At 43.4% G+C, this 20,626-nt stretch overlaps 2 protein-coding genes across 3 annotated transcripts in view; one reads left to right on the top strand and one right to left on the bottom strand.

Annotated features, from left to right (window-relative positions):
* LOC113021409 (G2/M phase-specific E3 ubiquitin-protein ligase-like) overlaps positions 1 to 20,626 on the top strand; it is a 258,658-nt gene that overhangs the window by 221,317 nt on the left and 16,715 nt on the right. The window lies entirely within an intron of this gene.
* LOC113021406 (beta-1,4 N-acetylgalactosaminyltransferase 2-like) overlaps positions 1 to 20,626 on the bottom strand; it is a 40,994-nt gene that overhangs the window by 10,314 nt on the left and 10,054 nt on the right. For both annotated transcript variants that reach the window (XM_026166049.2, XM_080300501.1), the window contains exons 2-8: positions 19,299 to 19,438; positions 17,867 to 18,037; positions 17,547 to 17,653; positions 16,677 to 16,714; positions 15,127 to 15,193; positions 2,170 to 2,283; positions 1,914 to 2,000 (exon numbers count right to left, since the gene is read on the bottom strand). In XM_026166049.2, the coding sequence (XP_026021834.1) occupies positions 1,914 to 2,000; positions 2,170 to 2,283; positions 15,127 to 15,193; positions 16,677 to 16,714; positions 17,547 to 17,653; positions 17,867 to 18,037; positions 19,299 to 19,438 (724 nt within the window). The remainder of the gene's footprint in view (positions 1 to 1,913; positions 2,001 to 2,169; positions 2,284 to 15,126; positions 15,194 to 16,676; positions 16,715 to 17,546; positions 17,654 to 17,866; positions 18,038 to 19,298; positions 19,439 to 20,626) is intronic.

Below are 20,626 nucleotides of genomic sequence, written 5' to 3'. Positions count from 1 at the left end.
CAGTAGGTAGAGTGGTTGCCCCATGATCGGAAGGTCGGGGGTTCGATTCCCCTTAACAGCTACCCTGAGGTACCCCTGAGCAAGGTACCGTCCCTACACACTGCTCCCCGGCCGCCCAATGGCTGCCCACTGCTTCACTGAGTGAATGGGTTAAATGCAGAGAGCAATTTCCCCACGGGGCTCAATAAAGTACAATAATAATAAATAAAGTGTAAACTAAATGAATACAAAGAAATATAAAAGATAAGCCTAATAAAACAATAGACATTTAGCAAACATTGAGACCAATCCCTGTGTTGAAAATATTGCATCAGTGGATTTTTTCATGAGCAATCTCTGTTGGGCTTTCTTCACCACTGTGTTGATGAGGACAGGCTAATGTGTTAGTCCACAAAAGTCTGAAACACTTTCCAAGTCCCTGTTAATGAGTAATGTCTGAGTTACCTTTTCATTTTTCCTAAAATCCAACAAACACAAAGAGCTCTTTTGTCTTTGTTTGATTCAGAAACAGGTTCTCTGCACAACACTGCCAAACACAAGTTCCACCCCCATGGTGTCGTCAGTGAACTTAACAATGGTGTTACTATGGTGAATGGGCGTGTAACCATGGGTGGAGAGGAGGGGATCATATATAACCCTCTGAGTATGATTCATCAAAAAGTGTTTTATCCAACAGCATGCAGTTTAAATAATAGTTAGTGACAGAGGGTGGTGTTATTAGAAGCAGAGCTAAAGCATGCATCCATGCTTATCTGCTTCTTCATATATGACAATGCAGTGACAGTGAAAATGCAAGTGCTACAGTCCTCGGTGTACTTATTTGCCCTGTAAGAAAATGTGTGTGCATTAAACGTGAAGGAAATGAATGACATAATATTACTCTGGACCAATTTCTTGAACCACTTCATAACCAGTTGAGTTTAGTCAGTGTTGATGGCTGGTAGACATTGAGGCAAGTTTTTTTTTTTTTATGCAGATGGACTATGATGGATTTCAGGCAGGGTGAGTTGGTGGGATATGATAGGGACTGATTGAAAATCTTGACAAAGACCCATGTCAGCTGGTCGAAATAGTTCTACCACACCATGCTATGATGTCTGCAAACACCTCACTTTAAGAATGGAGTTATGATATAGGCTTGGTATAGGATACCCATATCCAGAAGATTGCTCAAACTATATTATACTATTGTGAGGTCTTCTTGGTGATATTTATTAACTAATCAGTTACTAGTTTTTAACAAAGCATAGTGTTTAAGATACTTCCTAATGTGGAAACATCTAGGAGTGAAGAAGAAGAGGCTTAAGATTGTTTTTCTGAGAAAGGTAAGATAATGAGAAAATGACAGTAACTGAAGGAAATAATGATTTTGCATCAACATAATGTTCTTTGGATGCTGTTAATGCTCTTAACAGCATGCAATTAATATATTAAAGAAGCATTTTCCAACAATATATGTTGGATATATGTGTATATGTTGTGTATATGCTGCTGTTATTGTGTATATATTTATTTATATTTCTTCATACATTCTTATATAGTTCTATATTGTGTATTTTGTTGTACAGTTATTTTATTTTCAACTTTAATTTATATATTTTATCTTATTCTCCCAGTTAAATTTACCCTTCATTCTAATTTGTGTTGTACAGTTATTTCATTTTTAACCTTAATTTATATTTTATTCCTTCCTAGTTAATTTACCCTTTTTAATTTTTCATATTTATTTCCTATCTTATTCATAGCCTTTTCCTTTTTTGTTTTCTTTAGGTCACGAGCAGTTGTCCAAGCATTTCACTACATATCGTACTGTGTATGACTGTGTATGTGACAAATAAAATTTGAATTTGAATTTGAATATTTAAATGAATATGGGCTTGAATATTAAGCGCTGATCAAGAATTCACTTCTACCTGTTCCCATGTCATACAGGACTGGTACATGAGGCTGCTGGATGGTAATGGGAAACACGGCTTCATAGTTTTCAAACTGGAAGGTGACTAAACAAAAAAAAAAAATGTTTAGGTTCAGAACAAGGGGGACTCACTTTTTCTTTCACAGTTATTTTAAACATGCATTAATGATCATGTGTAAAATGCACATTATTTTGCAAATTCAATTGTCATTTAAAAATGGGTGTTTATAGCGCTTCACATTTCTGACACATACCAAGGTCTCCAGTGTTTATGTGGTAGATGGTGCTGGTATAGGACACTTTGGCCAGCAGGTCATTGAGGACCAACAGGCTGCTAGACTCAATAATCAGTTTCGTCTCTCCAGAACCTGTGAATTAAAACCAGACAATTTTAAAGTAATATAATACTGCTCGTCATTTCTCAGAAAGGGCTTATAATATAATAGGAGTAGTCTTTAATTCAGAGTAATTTATTCTGGCTAATTAGGAAAGTGTCTTTCCTAATTAAATTATTCGCCCATCCATTCTCTTGCGCTTATCCTTATTGGGAGGTCGGGGTGGGTCGCCAGTCCGTCGCAGGTCTAACACATACAGACAACCATTGACACTCACATTCACAGGCAGTTAAGAATAACCAACTAACCTAACCTCAACCACTGCATGTGTTTGGATTCTGGGAGGGAGCCAGAGTAGACAAGAGAACCAGTGCAAACACAGAGAGAGCATGCACACTCCACACAAAAATACAGTAGATGGTGAAGATGAATTCAGGCCCTTCTTGTTGTGTATTTTGGGTTATAACAGGACCCGTAGCGGTCATGCCCAGATGCATTATGGGATAAAAAGCTTTAGGCTGTCGCTCGGGCTAGCTCCATGTTAAGTTATGCCGTTATAATAAATACCTCAAGTTACGTCGTGGTCATTGTTATACTGGTAACCCGGAGTGAAGATATAACAAAAGTGGCGACGAGGACGTCTGGACCGACACTGCAGTCCGCTTGGAGTTTTACACTTTTTTTTCCTGCTGATGCCTCGTACTGACTTGGTGTTAGACGGCGCCGGAGGGAGGAATGTACAGCGGACAGGACGACGAAGGCAGACTCCGTAAGTGACGCTAACCAAAACATAAATGGGTAAAAGAGACGTTACGAAAAGGAACAGTTGTTAGGGGAAGAGTGCCATTCAACCAGGAGCCGAGTAATGGCTGGAGTTACTGGCCCTATCGGTCCCTTCGACGAAAGCACGGAGCAATGGAGCTCATATACGGAGCGTTTTGGATATTTCGTTGCGGCTAACGACATACAGGATGCTAAACTGGTGCCCATTTTTTTGAGTGTGATAGGCCCAAAGACTTTTACCCTGCTAAGGAGCCTGCTACAGCCAGCAAAGCCAGGCAGTAAAAGTTTCACAGAGATCGTGGACACACTGACCAAACACTTCTCGCCCAAGCCCCTCGTGATCGCTGAACGGTTCAGGTTTCACAAGCGAAACCAAGAAGAGGGTGAGTCTGTCACAATGTTCGTTGCATCGTTACGCAAATTAGCTGAACACTGTGAGTTTAAAGATGTTTTAAATGACACATTAAGAGACAGACTCGTGTGTGGTTTAAGAAATGAAGCTGCACAGAAGAAATTGCTCACGGAAAGTGACTTGACTCTTGAGAAGGCAATTAATATCAGTGTGACCATGGAAATGGCATCAAAAGAAGCCCATGCGCTACATGCTACAGACAGAGTACACAAACTAGACAATGGTAAAGCAAATGCACAGGGACCATGCTTCCGCTGTGGCAAGTTAGGACACCTTGCTAGTGATTGCTGGTGCAAAGAAATGGATTCCAACAACTGTGGAAAAAAAGGTCATGTAGCACGGGCATGCAGGAACAAAAGGACTCAAAGCCTGGAAATAAAAGAGGCACTGCAAGATTCAAAAAAGACAGACATGTTCACACAGTTAAGCTTCATGAGGATAGAGCAAATGACTCCTCAGGTGAAGAAGTGTTGTCTGCAATAAATACTGTGCGAATACTGAAGGTGGATGAAACCTCAGATGGCTTTTGGGTCACGCCCAAACTGGAGGGACATGTTGTAAAAATGCAGATTGACACTGGGTCAAAAGCATCACTAGTGTCATATAATGTCTATAGGACATGTCTGAAGCACCGTCCACTCAAACCCTCCGACACAGTATTTAAAGGATATACTGGACATCGAGTGCCTATGAAAGGAATGGCAGAGGTGACTGTTCAATACAATGGCCAAACTGCTAAGCTGCCTGTGTATGTTACGCAGAAGAACTGCCCTGCTATAATGGGACGTGTGTGGCTCAAAACAATCAGACTCAACTGGCAAGGAGTGAGAAAGCTGTTGCATGGTTCCTCTCAGCTACAGGCCATACTGGGAAAACACCAGGAGGTTTTTCGTGAGGAACTGGGCAGCATGAAAAAAATTACAGTGAAGCTGCATCTCAAGCCTGACTCCAAGCCAGTCTTTATGAAGGCTAGACCTGTGCCGTACGCCATTCGGCCCAAGGTGGAGTCTAATTTAGACGCATTGGTCAAGAATGGTGTTCTGGAGCCGGTTACGACCAGCGAGTGGGCTACGTCCATCGTTCCAGTTCTTAAAAAGGACGGCGGAATCCGGATCTGCGGAGACTTCAAGGTATCCGTGAATCCTGTATTAACAGCAGAGCAGTATCCCCTTCCGCTGATTGATGACTTATTTGCTGGTCTGAGTGGAGGACAAAAGTTCAGCAAAATAGATCTCAACCAAGCTTACCTGCAAATGCACGTCGAAGAGCAGTCACGTGACATGTTGACTATTAACACACATAAGGGACTTTTCAGATTTTGCAGGTTGCCTTTTGGCATCACATCAGCTCCAGCATTGTTTCAACGAGCGATTGATCAAATCCTGAGGGGATTACCTGGTGTGCAATGCTATCTGGATGATATCCTGTGTACAGGAGCAGATGATGAAGAGCATCTGCGCAACTTGGATGCGACCCTTCAGAGGCTGAAGGAATACGGATTGAGAGTCCGTAAGGAGAAATGTGACTTTTTCCAGTCATCTGTGGAATATCTAGGGCACGTGATTGATGAAAATGGACTTCACACTGCACCTTCGAAGATCACAGCAATCGTGGATGCACCCCCACCACGAAATGTCAGTCAGTTAAAGTCTTTCTTAGGGCTGTTGAACTACTACGGACGGTTCATACCCAACTTGGCATCACTCCTGAAACCACTGCACAACCTGCTACGCAAGGAAGAAGCATGGGAGTGGACAGCAAGCTGCCAAGAGGCCTTTCAAAAGGCAAAGGATTCACTGACTGCATCTGAGGTGCTAACCCACTTCAATCCCAAGTTCCCAATTCAGCTTGCTTGTGATGCTTCTCCCTATGGGGTGGGGGCAGTGATTTCCCACATTCTCCCAAATGGCGAAGAAAGGCCAATTGCATTCCCATCAAGGACATTATCCAAGGACGTTGATCCAAGATGGCGCCGCGTAAGGATGCCCTGGTGCTTCAGTGCGTTACTTCTGTTTTGTTTTTGTGCATAACTTCTGTGTCTGGGCACTCCTCTGGATATTCTTACACCAGAGAAGAGCTTCTTAACTACAGGACTACAACACCTGTGGATTTACTTCCAATATTTGTCGCATCTGCGGCAGATTTACTGCAGACTCTGATCAGGAAAGTGAGACGCCGAAAGAGAGGTAAGCGAGCCGGCGCACTCGTGCGTCTGAGGAGACGTGGACTGCGAACTGCTCTTCCTGGGATCTTCCTTTCCAATGTACGCTCACTCAGGAATAAAATAGACGAGCTGGCCCTGATTAGAAGCATGAACAGAGACTTTGCCTCCTCCTGTGTCTTATGTTTTACGGAGTCGTGGCTCTGTGAGGACATCCCGGACAGCGCGCTCAAGCTGGAGGGCTTTCATTTGCTGCGCGTGGACCGGCAGGCCTCTCTCTCTGGTAAGACCAAAGGTGGAGGTGTCTGCTTCTACATTAATAGTGGCTGGTGCACAGATGTAACAGTGATTGCTCAGCACTGCTCTTCCTCTCTGGAATACCTTTTCATTCACTGCAAACCGTTTTATTCTCCGCGGGAGTTTGCTTCATTCATCCTGGCCGCTGTTTACATCCCGCCAGATGCAGATGCGCAGGCAGCTCAGTGCGCACTCGCGGAGCAGATACTGCACATGGACCGGACTCTCTCATTATTGCTCTTGGGGACTTTAACAAAGCCAATCTGAGCCATGAGCTTCCCAAATACAAGCAGTATATTAAATGCCCGACCAGAGAGGAGAGGACATTAGACCACTGTTACAGCACGATCAGGGGGGCCTATCGCGCGGTGCCCCGCGCTTCACTCGGACTTTCTGACCACGTCATGATCCACCTAATCCCCGCATACAGACAGAGGCTGAAGCTCTCCAAACCTGTCGTGAGGACCAAAAAACTGTGGAGCAACGAGGCTGTGGAGGCGCTTCGCACGTGTTTGGAGTCTACAGACTGGGACACAATGAAGGCTGCTTCTAACAGCTTGGACGAGTTTACGGACACTGTCACCTCCTATATCCACTTCTGTGAGGACAGCATTGTGCCATCACGCACCAGGGTGAGTTATAACAATGACAAACCCTGGTTTACTCCTAAACTCAAAAAGCTGTGGCTGGAAAAGAGAAAGGCGTTCAGAAGCGGAGACAGGGACTGCTACAGAGAGGCCAAGTACAGGTTCACTAAAGAAGTGGACATTGCTAAACACCAGCACTCTGAGAAGATGCAGCAGCAGATCTCAGAGAATGACTCGGCCTCTGTGTGGAAAGGTTTTAGGAATATCACCAACTACAAGCCTAAAACCCCCCACTCCACTGATGACTTGCTCTTGGCCAACACCCTCAACGACTTCTACTGCCGTTTTGACGAGCCATCAGGCAGCCTTCACACCTCCAACGGCCCCAACAATAGAGACACTTTGGACACTCATTCCCCCACCTCTCCCCCCTCCATAGAGCCATCACCACCTTCAAACTGTTCACCTGCAACACCCCCCTCCTCACCCCACACAAAAGAGGATTTCACACCACCTCCTCCCACCACAACTCTTCATATTCATGAAGAAGGTGTGAGGAAGCAGTTTAAGAGTCTGAATGCTCGAAAAGCTCCCGGCCCAGACGGTGTGTCTCCTGCCACCCTCAGACACTGTGCAAACGAGCTGGCCCCAGTGTTTTCTGGCATTTTCAACTCCTCACTGCAGGCATGTCATGTGCCTGCCTGCTTCAAGTCCTCTACCATAATCCCTGTCCCCAAGAAACCTAGGATCACTGGACTAAATGACTACAGACCCGTGGCTCTGACATCTGTGGTCATGAAGTCTTTTGAGCGCCTGGTTCTCTCCTATCTCAAGACCCTCACGGCCCCCCTCCTGGACCCCCTGCAGTTTGCATACAGAGCCAACAGGTCTGTAGATGACGCCATCAACATGGCCCTACACTTCATCCTGCAGCATCTGGACTCCCCAGGAACCTACGCCAGGATCCTGTTTGTGGACTTCAGCTCTGCCTTCAACACCATCCTTCCAGACCATCTCCAAGGCAAGCTTTCCCAGATGAATGTGCCTGATCCCATCTGCCGGTGGATCACTGACTTCCTGACGGACAGGAAGCAGCATGTGAGGCTGGGACTCCGGACTCCCGGACCATCAGCACCGGCTCCCCTCAGGGCTGTGTTCTTTCTCCTCTGCTCTTCTCCCTGTACACCAACTGCTGCACCTCCACCCACCAGTCTGTCAAGCTAATCAAGTTTGCAGATGACACCACCGTTATTGGGCTCATCTCGGACGGGGATGAGTCTGCCTACAGGAGGGAGGTTGAACGTCTGGTGTCCTGGTGCAGCCACAACAACCTGGTGCTGAATGCCCAGAAGACAGTGGAGATTATTGTGGACTTCAGGAAGCACACAGCCCCACTCCCCCCCATCATCCTGACTGACACCCCCATCACCTCTGTGGACTCATTCCGCTTCCTGGGTACCACCATCACCCAGGACCTGAAGTGGGAGCCCACCATCACCTCCGTCATTAAGAAAGCCCAGCAGAGGATGTACTTCCTGAGGCAGCTGAAGAAATTCAACCTGCCAACACGGACGATGATGCAATTCTACACTGCAATCATCGAGTCCATCCTCACCTCCTCCATCACCGTGTGGTACGCTGGAGCCACTATCAGGGACAAACAGAGACTGCAGCGTGTTGTGCCCTCTGCTGAGAAGGTGATTGGCTGCAGACTCCCATCTCTGCAGGACCTGTACAGCTCCAGGACACTGGGGCGTGCAGCTCGGATCTCAGCTGACCCTTCTCACCCTGGACACAGTCTGTTTGACCTGCTCCCCTCAGGCAGGAGGCTCCGGTCCATTCGCACCAGAACCTCTCGCCATAAGAACAGTTTCTTCCCCTCTGCTGTTGGACACATGAACAATAACCGTATGACTGTTCCCACCACTAACACATGACCCTACGCTGTGTTCACTGCATCATTCCATGTTTGGCACTGATCACCACCTGCACTCATGTATATATCTATCTACTTAGCACTTTTAATTCTTATTCTCATTTTTATTTTCCTGTCTATTTAAGCGTAATTTATGACAGTATGTTTGCACTGAAGCACCGCAGCAATTTCCTAATGTTGTAAACCTGCTCAACATTTGGCAATAAAACCTTTCTGATTCTGATTCTGATTAAACACAGCAGAGTCCAACTATGCTCAGCTGGAACGAGAGGCGCTGAGCATTGTATTCAGTGTTCGGAAATTCCACCAGTACCTGTACGGTAGGAAGTTTACACTGTTTACTGACCATAGGCCTCTCACAACCATCCTGGGACCCTATACAGGGATTCCATCTCTTGCTGCTTCACGTCTCCAGAGGTGGGCGTTGATATTGTCAGGACATTCTTATGACATCAAGTATTGCAAATCGGAGTCTCATTGCAATGCAGATGGGTTGTCCAGGTTACCCCTTCCTGTTAAAAAACCCGTCTCTGACACAGTTTGTCACGGTCCGCTGTGACAGACCGTGTGGAGAGTGCGTGGAGGACTCAGGTGCAGACACGAGTGACACGGGAGTAAACTTTAAACAAAAGCGAGCCTTTTATTGTGGCTGGTAACGCAAGAGAAACAAACAAGAATAAGGGCAGCTCAAAAGCAATAACTAAACAGAAACCTAAACTGGGAATGAACTAAGGTAAGGCTATGACTTAGAATACAACAGACCGGGCATGGAAACATGGAGGGTGGGAACACAGACGACGCGACACAGACTGTAAGAAACACAGAGACTAAATACACATGAGGGATGATCAGGGGAAGTGGCCACACATGGGAACGCAGCTGATATACATGAACTTAACGACAGGACAGGAGGAGTGAAACTGAATACACTGACAGTGAATGCAGGCCTTCAAAGTAAAACAGGAAACATGGGACATGAACCGGGGAGACGTAGTACAGGGGGAGGTGACAGACGCGACAGCATGAACTTGACAATACAAGACACACAGACATAAACACACGAAGGGCAAGGGAGGCTTGATACAAGGGTAACATAACTACAAAAGGACTGGACTACCTTAAAGAACCTAAACAATCAATAAACATCAAAATAGACTAAACACAAAACACTGGGTCGCACGACCCAGGACCATGACACAGTTGAGATCCTCTACTTCAGGGAGGTAGAGACAGCACCTGTTTCGGCTGTGCAGGTGAAAAAGGCATCCAGAATTGACCCTGTGTTGGCAGCAGTGCTGGACTGGATCATTAAGGGTCTGCCTGCAAGTAAGGGTGTAGACCTGAAGGCTTTCCTGGGAAAGCGGGCGGAGCTTTCTGTTCAGGCGGGATGTTTGCTGTGGGGGAGGAGAGTCATCATTCCCATGTCATTGCGACCAAAACTGTTGAAGCAACTGCATGCAGGACATAGTGGAATAGTGAGAATGAAGGAAATAGCGAGAAGCTATTTTTGGTGGCCAAATATGGACAAACAGATTGAGGAGATTGCTAAAAACTGCTCTTCGTGTCAGATGGTCCGGAAAAACCCACCACTTGCTCCTCTCCATCCCTGGGAGTTCCCACAGGAGCCATGGCATTGGGTACACATTGACTTTGCAGGTCCATACGAGGACAAAATGTTTCTTGTAGCTGTTGATGCACACAGTAAATGGCCTGAAGTGACCATCATGAAATCAGCCACCACTGAAAAGACCATAGAAGCTCTAGGAGAAATGTTCAGTAGGTTTGGATCTCCTACTCAGATAGTCTCTGACAATGGACCTCAACTGGTTTCACAGGAAATGGAGGCTTTCCTACAGGCTAATGGAGTGCAGCACATTACGTCAGCTCCATACCATCCTGCAACGAATGGTCTTGCAGAAAGGTTTGTTCAGACAATGAAACATGCACTGAAAACATCACAAGGCCAAGGAACACTGCATCAGAGACTGCACAAGTTTCTGCTTAACTACCGGAATAGTCCACATGCTACCACAAGGACATCTCCTGCCAACGCAATGTTCAAAAGAGATCTGCGCACTACCTTTGATCTTTTGAAACCCTCAACTGTGAAGGACACTGTACAAAAACAAGAGAAACAAATCATGTACAGGGGTCAAAAGGTCAAGGACAGAGTCTTCAGCACCGGCGAGTAAGTGCAGGCCAGGAACTACCGAGGAGTACACAAGTGGGTTCCTGCAACTGTCATTGCTCAAACTGGTCCAGTTTCATATACAGTTCAGGTGGCCGATGGAGTGTGGAGAAGACACGTGGATCAGCTACTCCGGTCCGCACCAGTGTCTGCAGAAGGGTCTTGCGGAGATCTTGGAAATGCACTCATCGACTCGGCAGCCCCTTCACACACACAAGTAGAGAACTCCACCACATCAGGAACAGTGGTTCCACCTGTAAATGAGACTGTAAGAGAGACTGAGACATCTTCGGTGTCAGGAACAAAGGCTCCACAAGAGAGCACACAGACTGACGTTACCACAGACCGCCGATACCCCAATAGAGAGCGGCGGCCTCCTGTTCGTCTGAGTTATTAGATGGCACCTGACCCAAATGAACGGGGCAGAATAATCCCCATGGGTCATGGGGGAGGTTGAGGTAGTCCACCCTCACTCCCCAAGATAGCAATTAAAAGAGTTGGTGTTGTAACCTTACAGTTAATAAGAGGTGAAATGTTTGTGAGGCTATTACTGTCATGTGCCAGTGAAGACTGAAGTTTGTGAGTAGATCACCTGTTTATTTCGTAGTACATCCTTTGTAAGAGGGGAGGAGATGTTGTGTATTTTGGGTTATAACAGGACCCGTAGCGGTCACGCCCAGATGCATTATGGGATAAAAAGCTTTAGGCTGTCGCTCGGGCTAGCTCCATGTTAAGTTATGCCGTTATAATAAATACCTCAAGTTACGTCGTGGTCCGAGTATCATTGTTATACTAGTAACCCGGAGTGAAGATATAACACTTCTTGCTGTGAGGCAACAGTGTTAACTACCACGCTAGCCCAGCCAAAATTAATTAGTTACTGATAATTGACAACAACAATATGAAGCCCTGAACTTTACCAAATAAGATTCATGTAAAACCACCAATACTACGCTGATTGAGGAGACACGATGTCTAAAATTGTATGGAGCTATGGAGGCAAGTCCAAGGGAAAACCATCATAATATAAAAAGATGTAATAAAAAAGGGTAGGGTTGCAGGGTAGTGCTTTTAAAAAAGTGTCAAGATACCTTGTAAGAAAAAGAACACATGTATATGTCTTTGTCTTCTAAATTTTATCACATTACTCTTTTATGACTTCAGTCTTTTGAGATTGCAATTTTTATTTTACACATGTTACAGGAAAAAAATTATAAAAATCTAAAAAAAAAGTAATAACGGCTAGTTTAATGTGTTACTGACAGAAATAATGGAGAGCCAGCAATCTTTGTAGAACATAACAGATAATTACCACCTAGACAGTGGAAGGATCAGACACACTTTAGGCTGAGTACATGAAAACCCTTCATTTGACCTTCATTGACCTTAATGTGTGAGTCAGCAGTGCAATCAACAACTGTTCAAAAGGACCAGTGCAGCTCTCCATCCACATTCCAATGTAAGGAACCAACACCCACTGATGTCTATAAATAAAGACCAGGGCAGTGGCGGAGCACGAGTCCCTGAGCTCTCACTCTCGTGCAGGTGCTCTGTGGCTGTCCTTGATGCAAGTAAAACTGTGTGTTTCTCCTCTCTGATTCTCAGCTGAAGTGTTTTAGAATACATCTCTTGACACAGTGTCTCACTCAAGTTAATCTGATATTTGTGTTTAGTCAAGACTCTTGCCCACGTAAAAGATCACTCATGTGTTTTGTGTTTGTTTAAGTCGAATTAGTCACTCACCCCAGTTTAAATTATTTGTAAATATCTTTAAGTCTTTAACTACTTCTTCTGCCTTGTTGTTTTGCCTGAGTCCCGCACTTGAGTTGTGTTACCATTTGTTTTCTAAACATAATAAAGTGTTTTGTGAAGGCACTGGAAACAATTCTTCCAAACACCAAACTTGTATTCTATTAGACCACAATATTGTGTTCTGGTTTTAGCAAATAATTTATATACATTTAGAAAAAGAAAAAGTTCTTCTTCCATGGTCTCAATGAACTCCACCCCTACATTTTTGAATCAGCCACATAAGACCCACAACTGTACTTTGCTTAGCCTGCAACCTGTCAGTTGCCTCTGGAGTCCCACAGGCTCTACAAGCCGCAGCCCCTTGTTGCCACTTTAGAAATGCAGCACATGATCCACTCAGATTCACTGTTCCCAGCCTCCCTCAGAGTGCAGTTGAGGTGTGATGGGGCGTGGTTCGTGGCACACTGCGGTGGAGGAAAACACACCTGAGCTGCATGAGATCATCACGCCTCTCTCCATAAAAGAGTGAACTGGGGCCTGAGTGTTGTTATTGTGTATGTGTGGCTGGCAGGTGAAAAGCTGCAGCCAAGTGTAAAACAAACGCCAACAGAATAAAGAAGTGTTTGAAAGTGTGACAATGTGGTAGGATCTGCCATGCGTCTTCTACAGCTATTACTTCCAGGCTTTACTACTGCAATTCATTATTATCAGGATGTCCAAAAAACTCGCTGAAAAGCCTTCAGCTAATCCAAAATGCTGCAGCAAGAGTCCTGACAGGGACTAGAAAAAGAGAGCATATTTCTCCTGTTTTGGCTTCCCTTCATTGGCTTCCTGTTAAAACCAGAATTGAATTCAAAATCCTGCTCCTCACATACAAGGTCTTAAATAATCAGGCCCCATCTTATCTTAATGACCTTGTAGTACCATATCACCCTATTAGAGCACTTCGCTCTCGCTCTGCAGGCCTACTTGTTGTTCCTAGAGTATTTAAAAGTAGAATGGGAGGCAGAGCCTTCAGTTTTCAGGCCCCTCTTCTGTGGAACCAGCTTCCAGTTTGGATTCAGGAGACAGACACTATCTCTACTTTCAAGATTAGGCTTCAAACTTTCCTTTTTGCTAAAGCATATAGTTAGGGCTGGACCAGGTGACCCTGAATCCTCCCTTAGTTATGCTGTAATAGGTGTAAGCTGCCGGGGGATTCCCATGATGCATTGAGTTTTTCCTTTCCAGTCACCTTTCTCACTCACTATGTGTTAACAGACCTCTCTGCATTGAATCATATCTGTTATTAATCTCTGTCTCTCTTCCACAGCATGTCTTTTATCCTGTCTTCTTTCTCTCACCCTGAAAAGGATAAGCGGAAGCGAATGAATGGAAAAAAAAATGGAATAAATTAAATTACAGTGGGAATTGAAGATGGCCCCTGCCTGCAGCATACCCTCACCAGGTCTGTCCAGAATTTTCTGCCACAACTGATCACCAGGTGGTGATCAACTAGCGGCGCATCTCATCTCTGCACATGAGTGTCCATGACTTATGGCTGCAGATTTGATAATACGATTACAAAACTGACCATCAACCTTCTACATAGTGTTCTGGTGCCACATTCACTTATGAATACCCTCAATCGTGGTGTTATGTTGTCGTTAACACTGAAGTCCAGTAACAGAACTCCATTCAGATATAACAGCCTATTCCTCCCTATGACACCTCTCCAGGTCCCGCTATCATTGCCCATGTGAAGTTATGGAGTAGAACAATGGAATCCCCAGATGGCACACTTCCCAGCACTCCAACAAATGACCCCAAGAAGGCTGAGCACTCTGAAGTGTCATTTGGCACACAGACAAATGATAGTCAGGACCTTTTCCCCAACCCAAAGGCATAGAGAAGCAACTTCTCATTCATTGGAGAAAATCTCAATGTCTGGAAAGAAAACTTGTTGGAGGGTGGAGGATTCAAGTATACTCCCACCATGGTGGTAGTTGGACCCATGTAGCTTCTTTGGTCTGAGGCCTGCTAGCCTCCACGGGAAAAGCCCTGGCCATCAGGTGTGGCTAGAGAAATTGAACTCAGAACCTTGAGTCTTACACTCCAGGCCACTAAACTAAACCCAGTCATATTCCAAGAACACTGAACAAGAGGGGCGCTGCTGCAACAGCTGTGACCGGTACATACTGGGCCTGTAAGGCTACTCAGTCCTCTCAGTTTAGCTGGGGTACTGGGGTATTTAGAAATTAGAGGCAATTAGAACTGGGGGAGTCCCCTCACCTACTAGCTCCTTCCAAGCTCTGCACTGAAGTAATACTCATATGATCAAACTTCCTGTATTCGGGTGCTGGTCCCACAGATCAACAAGTGCAATCCCCTTAGTTCTGACTACCTTTCCTCTCTTTGTTACCATTCAAATAAACTTCTCCAGTTTGAATGATATTCCAATGTAATTGCTGTAGACGCTGTACTGGTATGGATCAGTGTATCAATGTCTTGTTCACTCTTGGCATATAGTTTACCTTACACCTAGCTTTTACTAGTCTTCCGCTGCTCAAATTTTCATCCAAAATAATTATATAAATATTAGCATTTTCTGTACAGTGTTCATCCTTCTATTGGGGACACAGGAACAAAAAACAATGAAACAAAGAGAGAAAAAGCAAGCTAATAATATTCAATAATTAAAAATAACAAAAGAAAAAACCCAAACCAATGTTAATTTGGTACCAGTGTATATATAAATTTACCTTTGACTTGGAAACTCACCTTGAACAGTGGCCTCTGCAGTTGGAGTTTCTGTGGTTAGGACACCATTTGACACAGTTAAGAAAACCTAGAATAGAAACACATGAATAAACTAAAAAGCACTCTGAGTAATTTTAGCAATACCAATACTACTACCACCTCCACAAAACTGCACCACCACTCAAGCTGTCTTTTTAAACCAGAAGAAAGCTTTAAAGTGAGACGGAAACTGAGAACCTGATGCAAATACATATTTTTCAGCGTTCCTATAGTTTTATAGCATTCAGTGCATATCAGGTGCACTACACAGCCCAAAGGGTGTGTGGTCTGTCTTGTTAGATTGCAAAATAGTGGGAAACGCAAGTACGCACAGCTTCTTCAACTGAGGACAGTTTGAATTATATTGTGAAATCCACTGTCCTGCAAGCATAGGTTTCAGTGCGTGAATCTTAAAAGTAAAAATTTAGGAATATGAAATAAACCTGCCACCCCAACTTATGTAGAGATTGCAAGAGGGTGCTTTTAGACAAATGTCAAAGGCTAATAAAGTTAAAATCTATCATGTGAGCTTGTGCTGTTTGAGAAATTTCAAAATCAACTACCAAAAGGGGCTGTAATTGATAATTGGCAGCTATTATTGTAGTGGTAAGACTACACACGTAAGACTAGAACCTCATGGAAGAAAATTTATAAAAGCTTGTCGTCCTTTTGGTCATTGCTGTTTCAATGTACTGCTAGACTGATTTTATACATAAAAAACTGTACTAAATGATATCTCCATGCCCTGTTCCAGGTTCAAAATTTAGCCTATTTCTCTGGTCAATGTACAATAATGTCCTTCATTATTTCTTCTGGTCTAGTCTCAAGGCCAATGAACTAACAACTATAACAAGTATCTGTTGCTCATGTGATACATATCGTATCACAAATCAGGTGATTCCTGCTGTTTTTTTGAAAACTGCCACGTCAGCTAAAAAATGGGTGGAGTGCCCACTCTGGGTGACAACAAATTGTGGCAGGATCAGCCTGATATTATTTGTATCCCATACTGACTATGCAGATTGTATACCAAGCCTTGTTTGCCACACATGAATGCAATAATACATTTTTTGACAGTTGGTATATAGTATATAATTCTCTTGGCATAAAAATGAGAAAATGTGAACTTAAATTCAGAATATGATACTGGCTCTCAAAATCAAAGCATTTTCAGTAGCAAGCTCTATAAAATCCCAAGGTCACCCAATATGGCTGCTGTACATTGATTAAAAAATCATGTCAAAGAAGAAAGAAGTATAATTGCTTGTAATATTTACAAAAATCCCCAGATTTGTACATCAAAATTAGTGACAGTCTCAGAGGTGATCAGAGACAATTAATTATGTTTAACTTTTCAGTACAATTTAATTGTTTTGAACATCATTGCCTTTTATAAAATAAAATAAGCATACACATCTTTGAACTTTACAAACATTCAGCAGCCAACTTTTATAAACCAGCCAACCTCTACCATTCAGTCAGGCAGATCTGGGTGAGATCTGCCTGTTTCTAATCTGTGATATCAGACCAACCTTATAGCTCGTTCCTTCTTCAGCATGCAGAGCTAAACCTGAAATAAAAACTACCTTCAGTGTCACTTAGTCCTACTCAAATACACATATTCACATCATCTTTTCACTTTACACCAGTGTTGCAAGGTGAGTTCTTGAGGAAACCTCAGCTATCTTTCACTCAGTTTTTTATACGTTTTAAAATATTACGGTTTTTGTGCAATTTTTTGTCCCATTAACATGATTGGGACCACACTACAAGTGTGGTTGCTGGTTTAGCTCGCTGGGGTGAGCTGTGTTTTAGCTAACTGAGATAAGCAGGCGTTCTGAGAGCGGGAGGCGTGAATTCCAGTCTTTCTCGTGGTAACATTTTTTCAGCAGACAGTGCAGTTTCTTCTGCACACCGGTTTGGCTTGCTGGCATGAGCACCGTTGTAGCTCACTGAGATGAGCAGGCACCCTGACAACGGGGGGCGTAGGTTTGACTATCTGTGGCCTTTCAGCTTTTTTACCTCTTTTCAGCAGATAGTCCTGCTTCTTCAGCAGTTTTTCAAAGACCATTTCCACTACATGGCATTCACCTGCCATTTTCACAGGAAATGTAGCTTTTTCTAGCTGTTTTTTAAATGACTTAAGTTTACCTAGTCAATTGACTCTGAATCACCAAATAACTACTTCTTTGCAGATGTATTTGTTCAGTGCTGTTTTTGATCTGACTACTGACAGCTTACTTTTATAAAAACTACTATGATCACTTTCATGTTAACCTTATGTTCATAAACAATTGTGAACCATGGCCTTGTTGCCTTCCTATTCTATTTGTATTTATATTTTTATAGGAACATAAAAACTAAAACATTGGTGACCGAAGCATATGTTGAGCTTAACATACCTGGTATCGCAGTTGCAGTCAAGGGTCGTACTATAACGCCCTGGATAGGATACTGCAGAGGAGAGTTAGGCAAAGCAAAAAGTAGCTTGGATAGTATTGAATTAGTCCTGTTGAGGAGATGGATTTGGAAAAAATTAAACAAAATAATTTTGAATGCTCAGTATGACACACACACACACACACAAACACACACACACACACACACACACACACACACACACACACACACACACACACACACACACATTTTAATTCATTTATTACTGCACTGTAAGTCTAACAGTTCACGGAAAGCTCGCACCCATACATCCATCTTCTACCTGGCTTTGTATTGCTGGAACTCTTTAGCTCGTCGCTGCATTAATTCCTCATACTGGTCTTTTGGGATTTGGTCTTTGAGAACTGTAAAGCCATCAGGACAGGTGCATGGACCAGGTAAGCGATGTTGTGTGGGCAAAGATGACTTATAATTTAGAGATCCTGAAGGGTCCCTGTAATATGGAAGTCCTGAAGAGTCACAATTCAACATCAACATTTAAATGAACTACTACAGTCAAGTATAAAAGAAAGTATGTCCTTATATGATGTGATCCTTATGGCAGCCTCAGCATGGCCATCCTAGTCATCATTAGATTCCTCCTCATCAGTCATTTCTTGGTCTAGATTGCATGGATTATATTCTGATGCAGACAATTTCTCCTCTAATGCATCCCCACCGTCAGTTTCCTGGCATCTCTCGTCCTCACCAGTGTAGTGATCAAATAAGTAGTAAAGAGCCTCACTTAGGTTATATATCACCTTGTCATGGTGCTGACACCCACTGACCTCTGAGCAAGGCCTCAAAAAAGCATTTTACACCAAATCTACGAGAAAAGTTCAATGATACAATGATGCTGCCAACAGAGGAGTTGTTGGCATGGAAGTGAGGCTCTATTGTGCAAACATTTCCAGTGTAGTTGCTAGGGAACCCAGTGTGTGCGTGTGTGTGTGTGTTTATGGCCATCTGACAAAAGAGGATGTACCTGAACTCAGTTATTTACACTAATTGTTGTCTCCACTATTAATTTCTAGTGATTGGTCATTGTTGACCGGAAACAGTAAATATGCAGTGTTGAATAAAATGAATTAGTGATCATTCTTAAATCTCCCAGAAAATTTCTGAACATATATGCAGTGCCCTCTATAATGATTGTGACAAAGACACTATCAAATAATCAATACATAATTGACGTGCAGACTTTCAGCTTCTTGGGGCGATCGTGGCTCAAGAGTTAGGAGTTCGCCTTGTAATCGGAAGGTTGTCGGTTCAAGCCCCGGCTTGGACAGTCTCGTCGTTGTGTCCTTGGGCAAGACACTTGACCCGTTGCCTACTGGTGGTGGTCAGAGGGCCCGGTGGTGCCAGTGTCCGGCAGCCTCGCCTCTGTCAGTGCGCCCCAGGGTGGCTGTGGCTACAATGTAGCTTGCCATCACCAGTGTGTGAATGTGTGTGTGGATGACTGGATATGTGAAGCGCTTTGGGGTCCTTAGGGACTAGTAAAGCGCTATATAAATACAGGCCATTTACCATTCTTTTCAAAGGGTCTTACAAATATTGTGCACGGGTCACTTTCAGCACTGTTTTAGCTACATCACTGTATCCTTCTCACTCAGTTGCTTCAGTCTATCTGCCATGAAAAGAAAAATGTATAACATACAAGTTTGAAGAGGACAGTTTGTCCACACACACAGACACACGATACAGGAATAATTTACCTTTGTTTTGATGTTGGAAGATTGTTGTTGGGTAGCTCATTTGCCCATTTACACGAATTCCCCATATAGAATGCAAACATGATGAACAGCACACCAACAACAGCAAATGCAAAAAGCTTTGCGTTTGTATAGATATACATCTGTTAATACACAGAAATACACATTACAGTTGGTTAATTAGCAAAGGCAAAATCTTTAACATCTAAATAGTTAAACTTCACAAATGGACATATCAGTCATATAAAATCTGTTATGTCTTGACTCACATCTTAGATATGACCGAACATGTATAAAATTAACATGAAAAATGGCTTTCTTTTAAAAAATGTTTCCTTTGCGTCTGTAAAAAAGTCCATCCTCCATCTCTCAGTTGAAGCTTTCGGTGTAATTGCCAAAAAGGAATTTTCAGTATTTGCCAAAAAAATTTAAGCTGTTGTAAATGACTTGTTGACATTTAGATGTCCTTTATTTATTTGGTTGAACAGTCTCATTTACATTAGAATTGTTTTTTAGTTTTTTGTTTTTGAAGAGTGAGCTGGCCAAGAAGGCAGCAGAAATTGAAATAAGAATAATATAGCAGCAGCATAATGATCAGGGGTGGGTTTTGATTATCGATTTATCGATTAAAATCGATTCTAGCATGGATAACGTGATATTGATTCATTAAAATCCTGAACCGATTTTTTAATATAAATTTAATTTGCCTGAAAAGCCAGAATCTCAGGTTAAACCTCACAAAATGTCAACAACCACCAAACAGCTAAAACAGTAAATGAGAGCAGGTACGCGGATTCTGCACAAAAACACAAAGCGCGGACCCGCCGACACATCAGAATCAGTGAGATGTCGCCTTTCTCACCCGACGGCACGAGCATGTCGTCGGGGCTGAAAGCCGACAGCTCGCTGATTCTGATGTTTCAGCAGGTCTGCGCTTTGTGTTTGTGTATTTTTTGCGCTAGATTCTGAGCTGCAGGTTTTATCTCTCTCCAACCAAAATTCAATGAAACAGCAGCAAATGAAGCAGCAAACTACGCTTCACATTTGATAAACATCGTCATGAATTCCCTCTTACTTTTCCTGTTTTACTTCCACCATGATAAAATCACACTTCATGCACAGCTCTCTCTCTCTCTCCCCCAGTGTACTTCAAGAACAGTTTCCCAATCTAAAAATCTGTTTTCTTCATTATTCACTTGCGCACAAGTCTACCGTTGTTTACAGCGCTGTCGGCCACTGTTTTTTTTCCTTTTAAGTACTTTCGAAAAGAAAGCCTCATTTCCGCTGTTTAATAAGCTACTGAACAAATTTAAACTTTTTAAAATTATGCA

The sequence above is a fragment of the Astatotilapia calliptera genome, chromosome 4, assembly GCF_964374335.1.
Source record: "Astatotilapia calliptera chromosome 4, fAstCal68.1, whole genome shotgun sequence".
Taxonomy (NCBI): domain Eukaryota; kingdom Metazoa; phylum Chordata; class Actinopteri; order Cichliformes; family Cichlidae; genus Astatotilapia; species Astatotilapia calliptera.
This window is presented reverse-complemented; position numbering and strand designations above follow the sequence as displayed.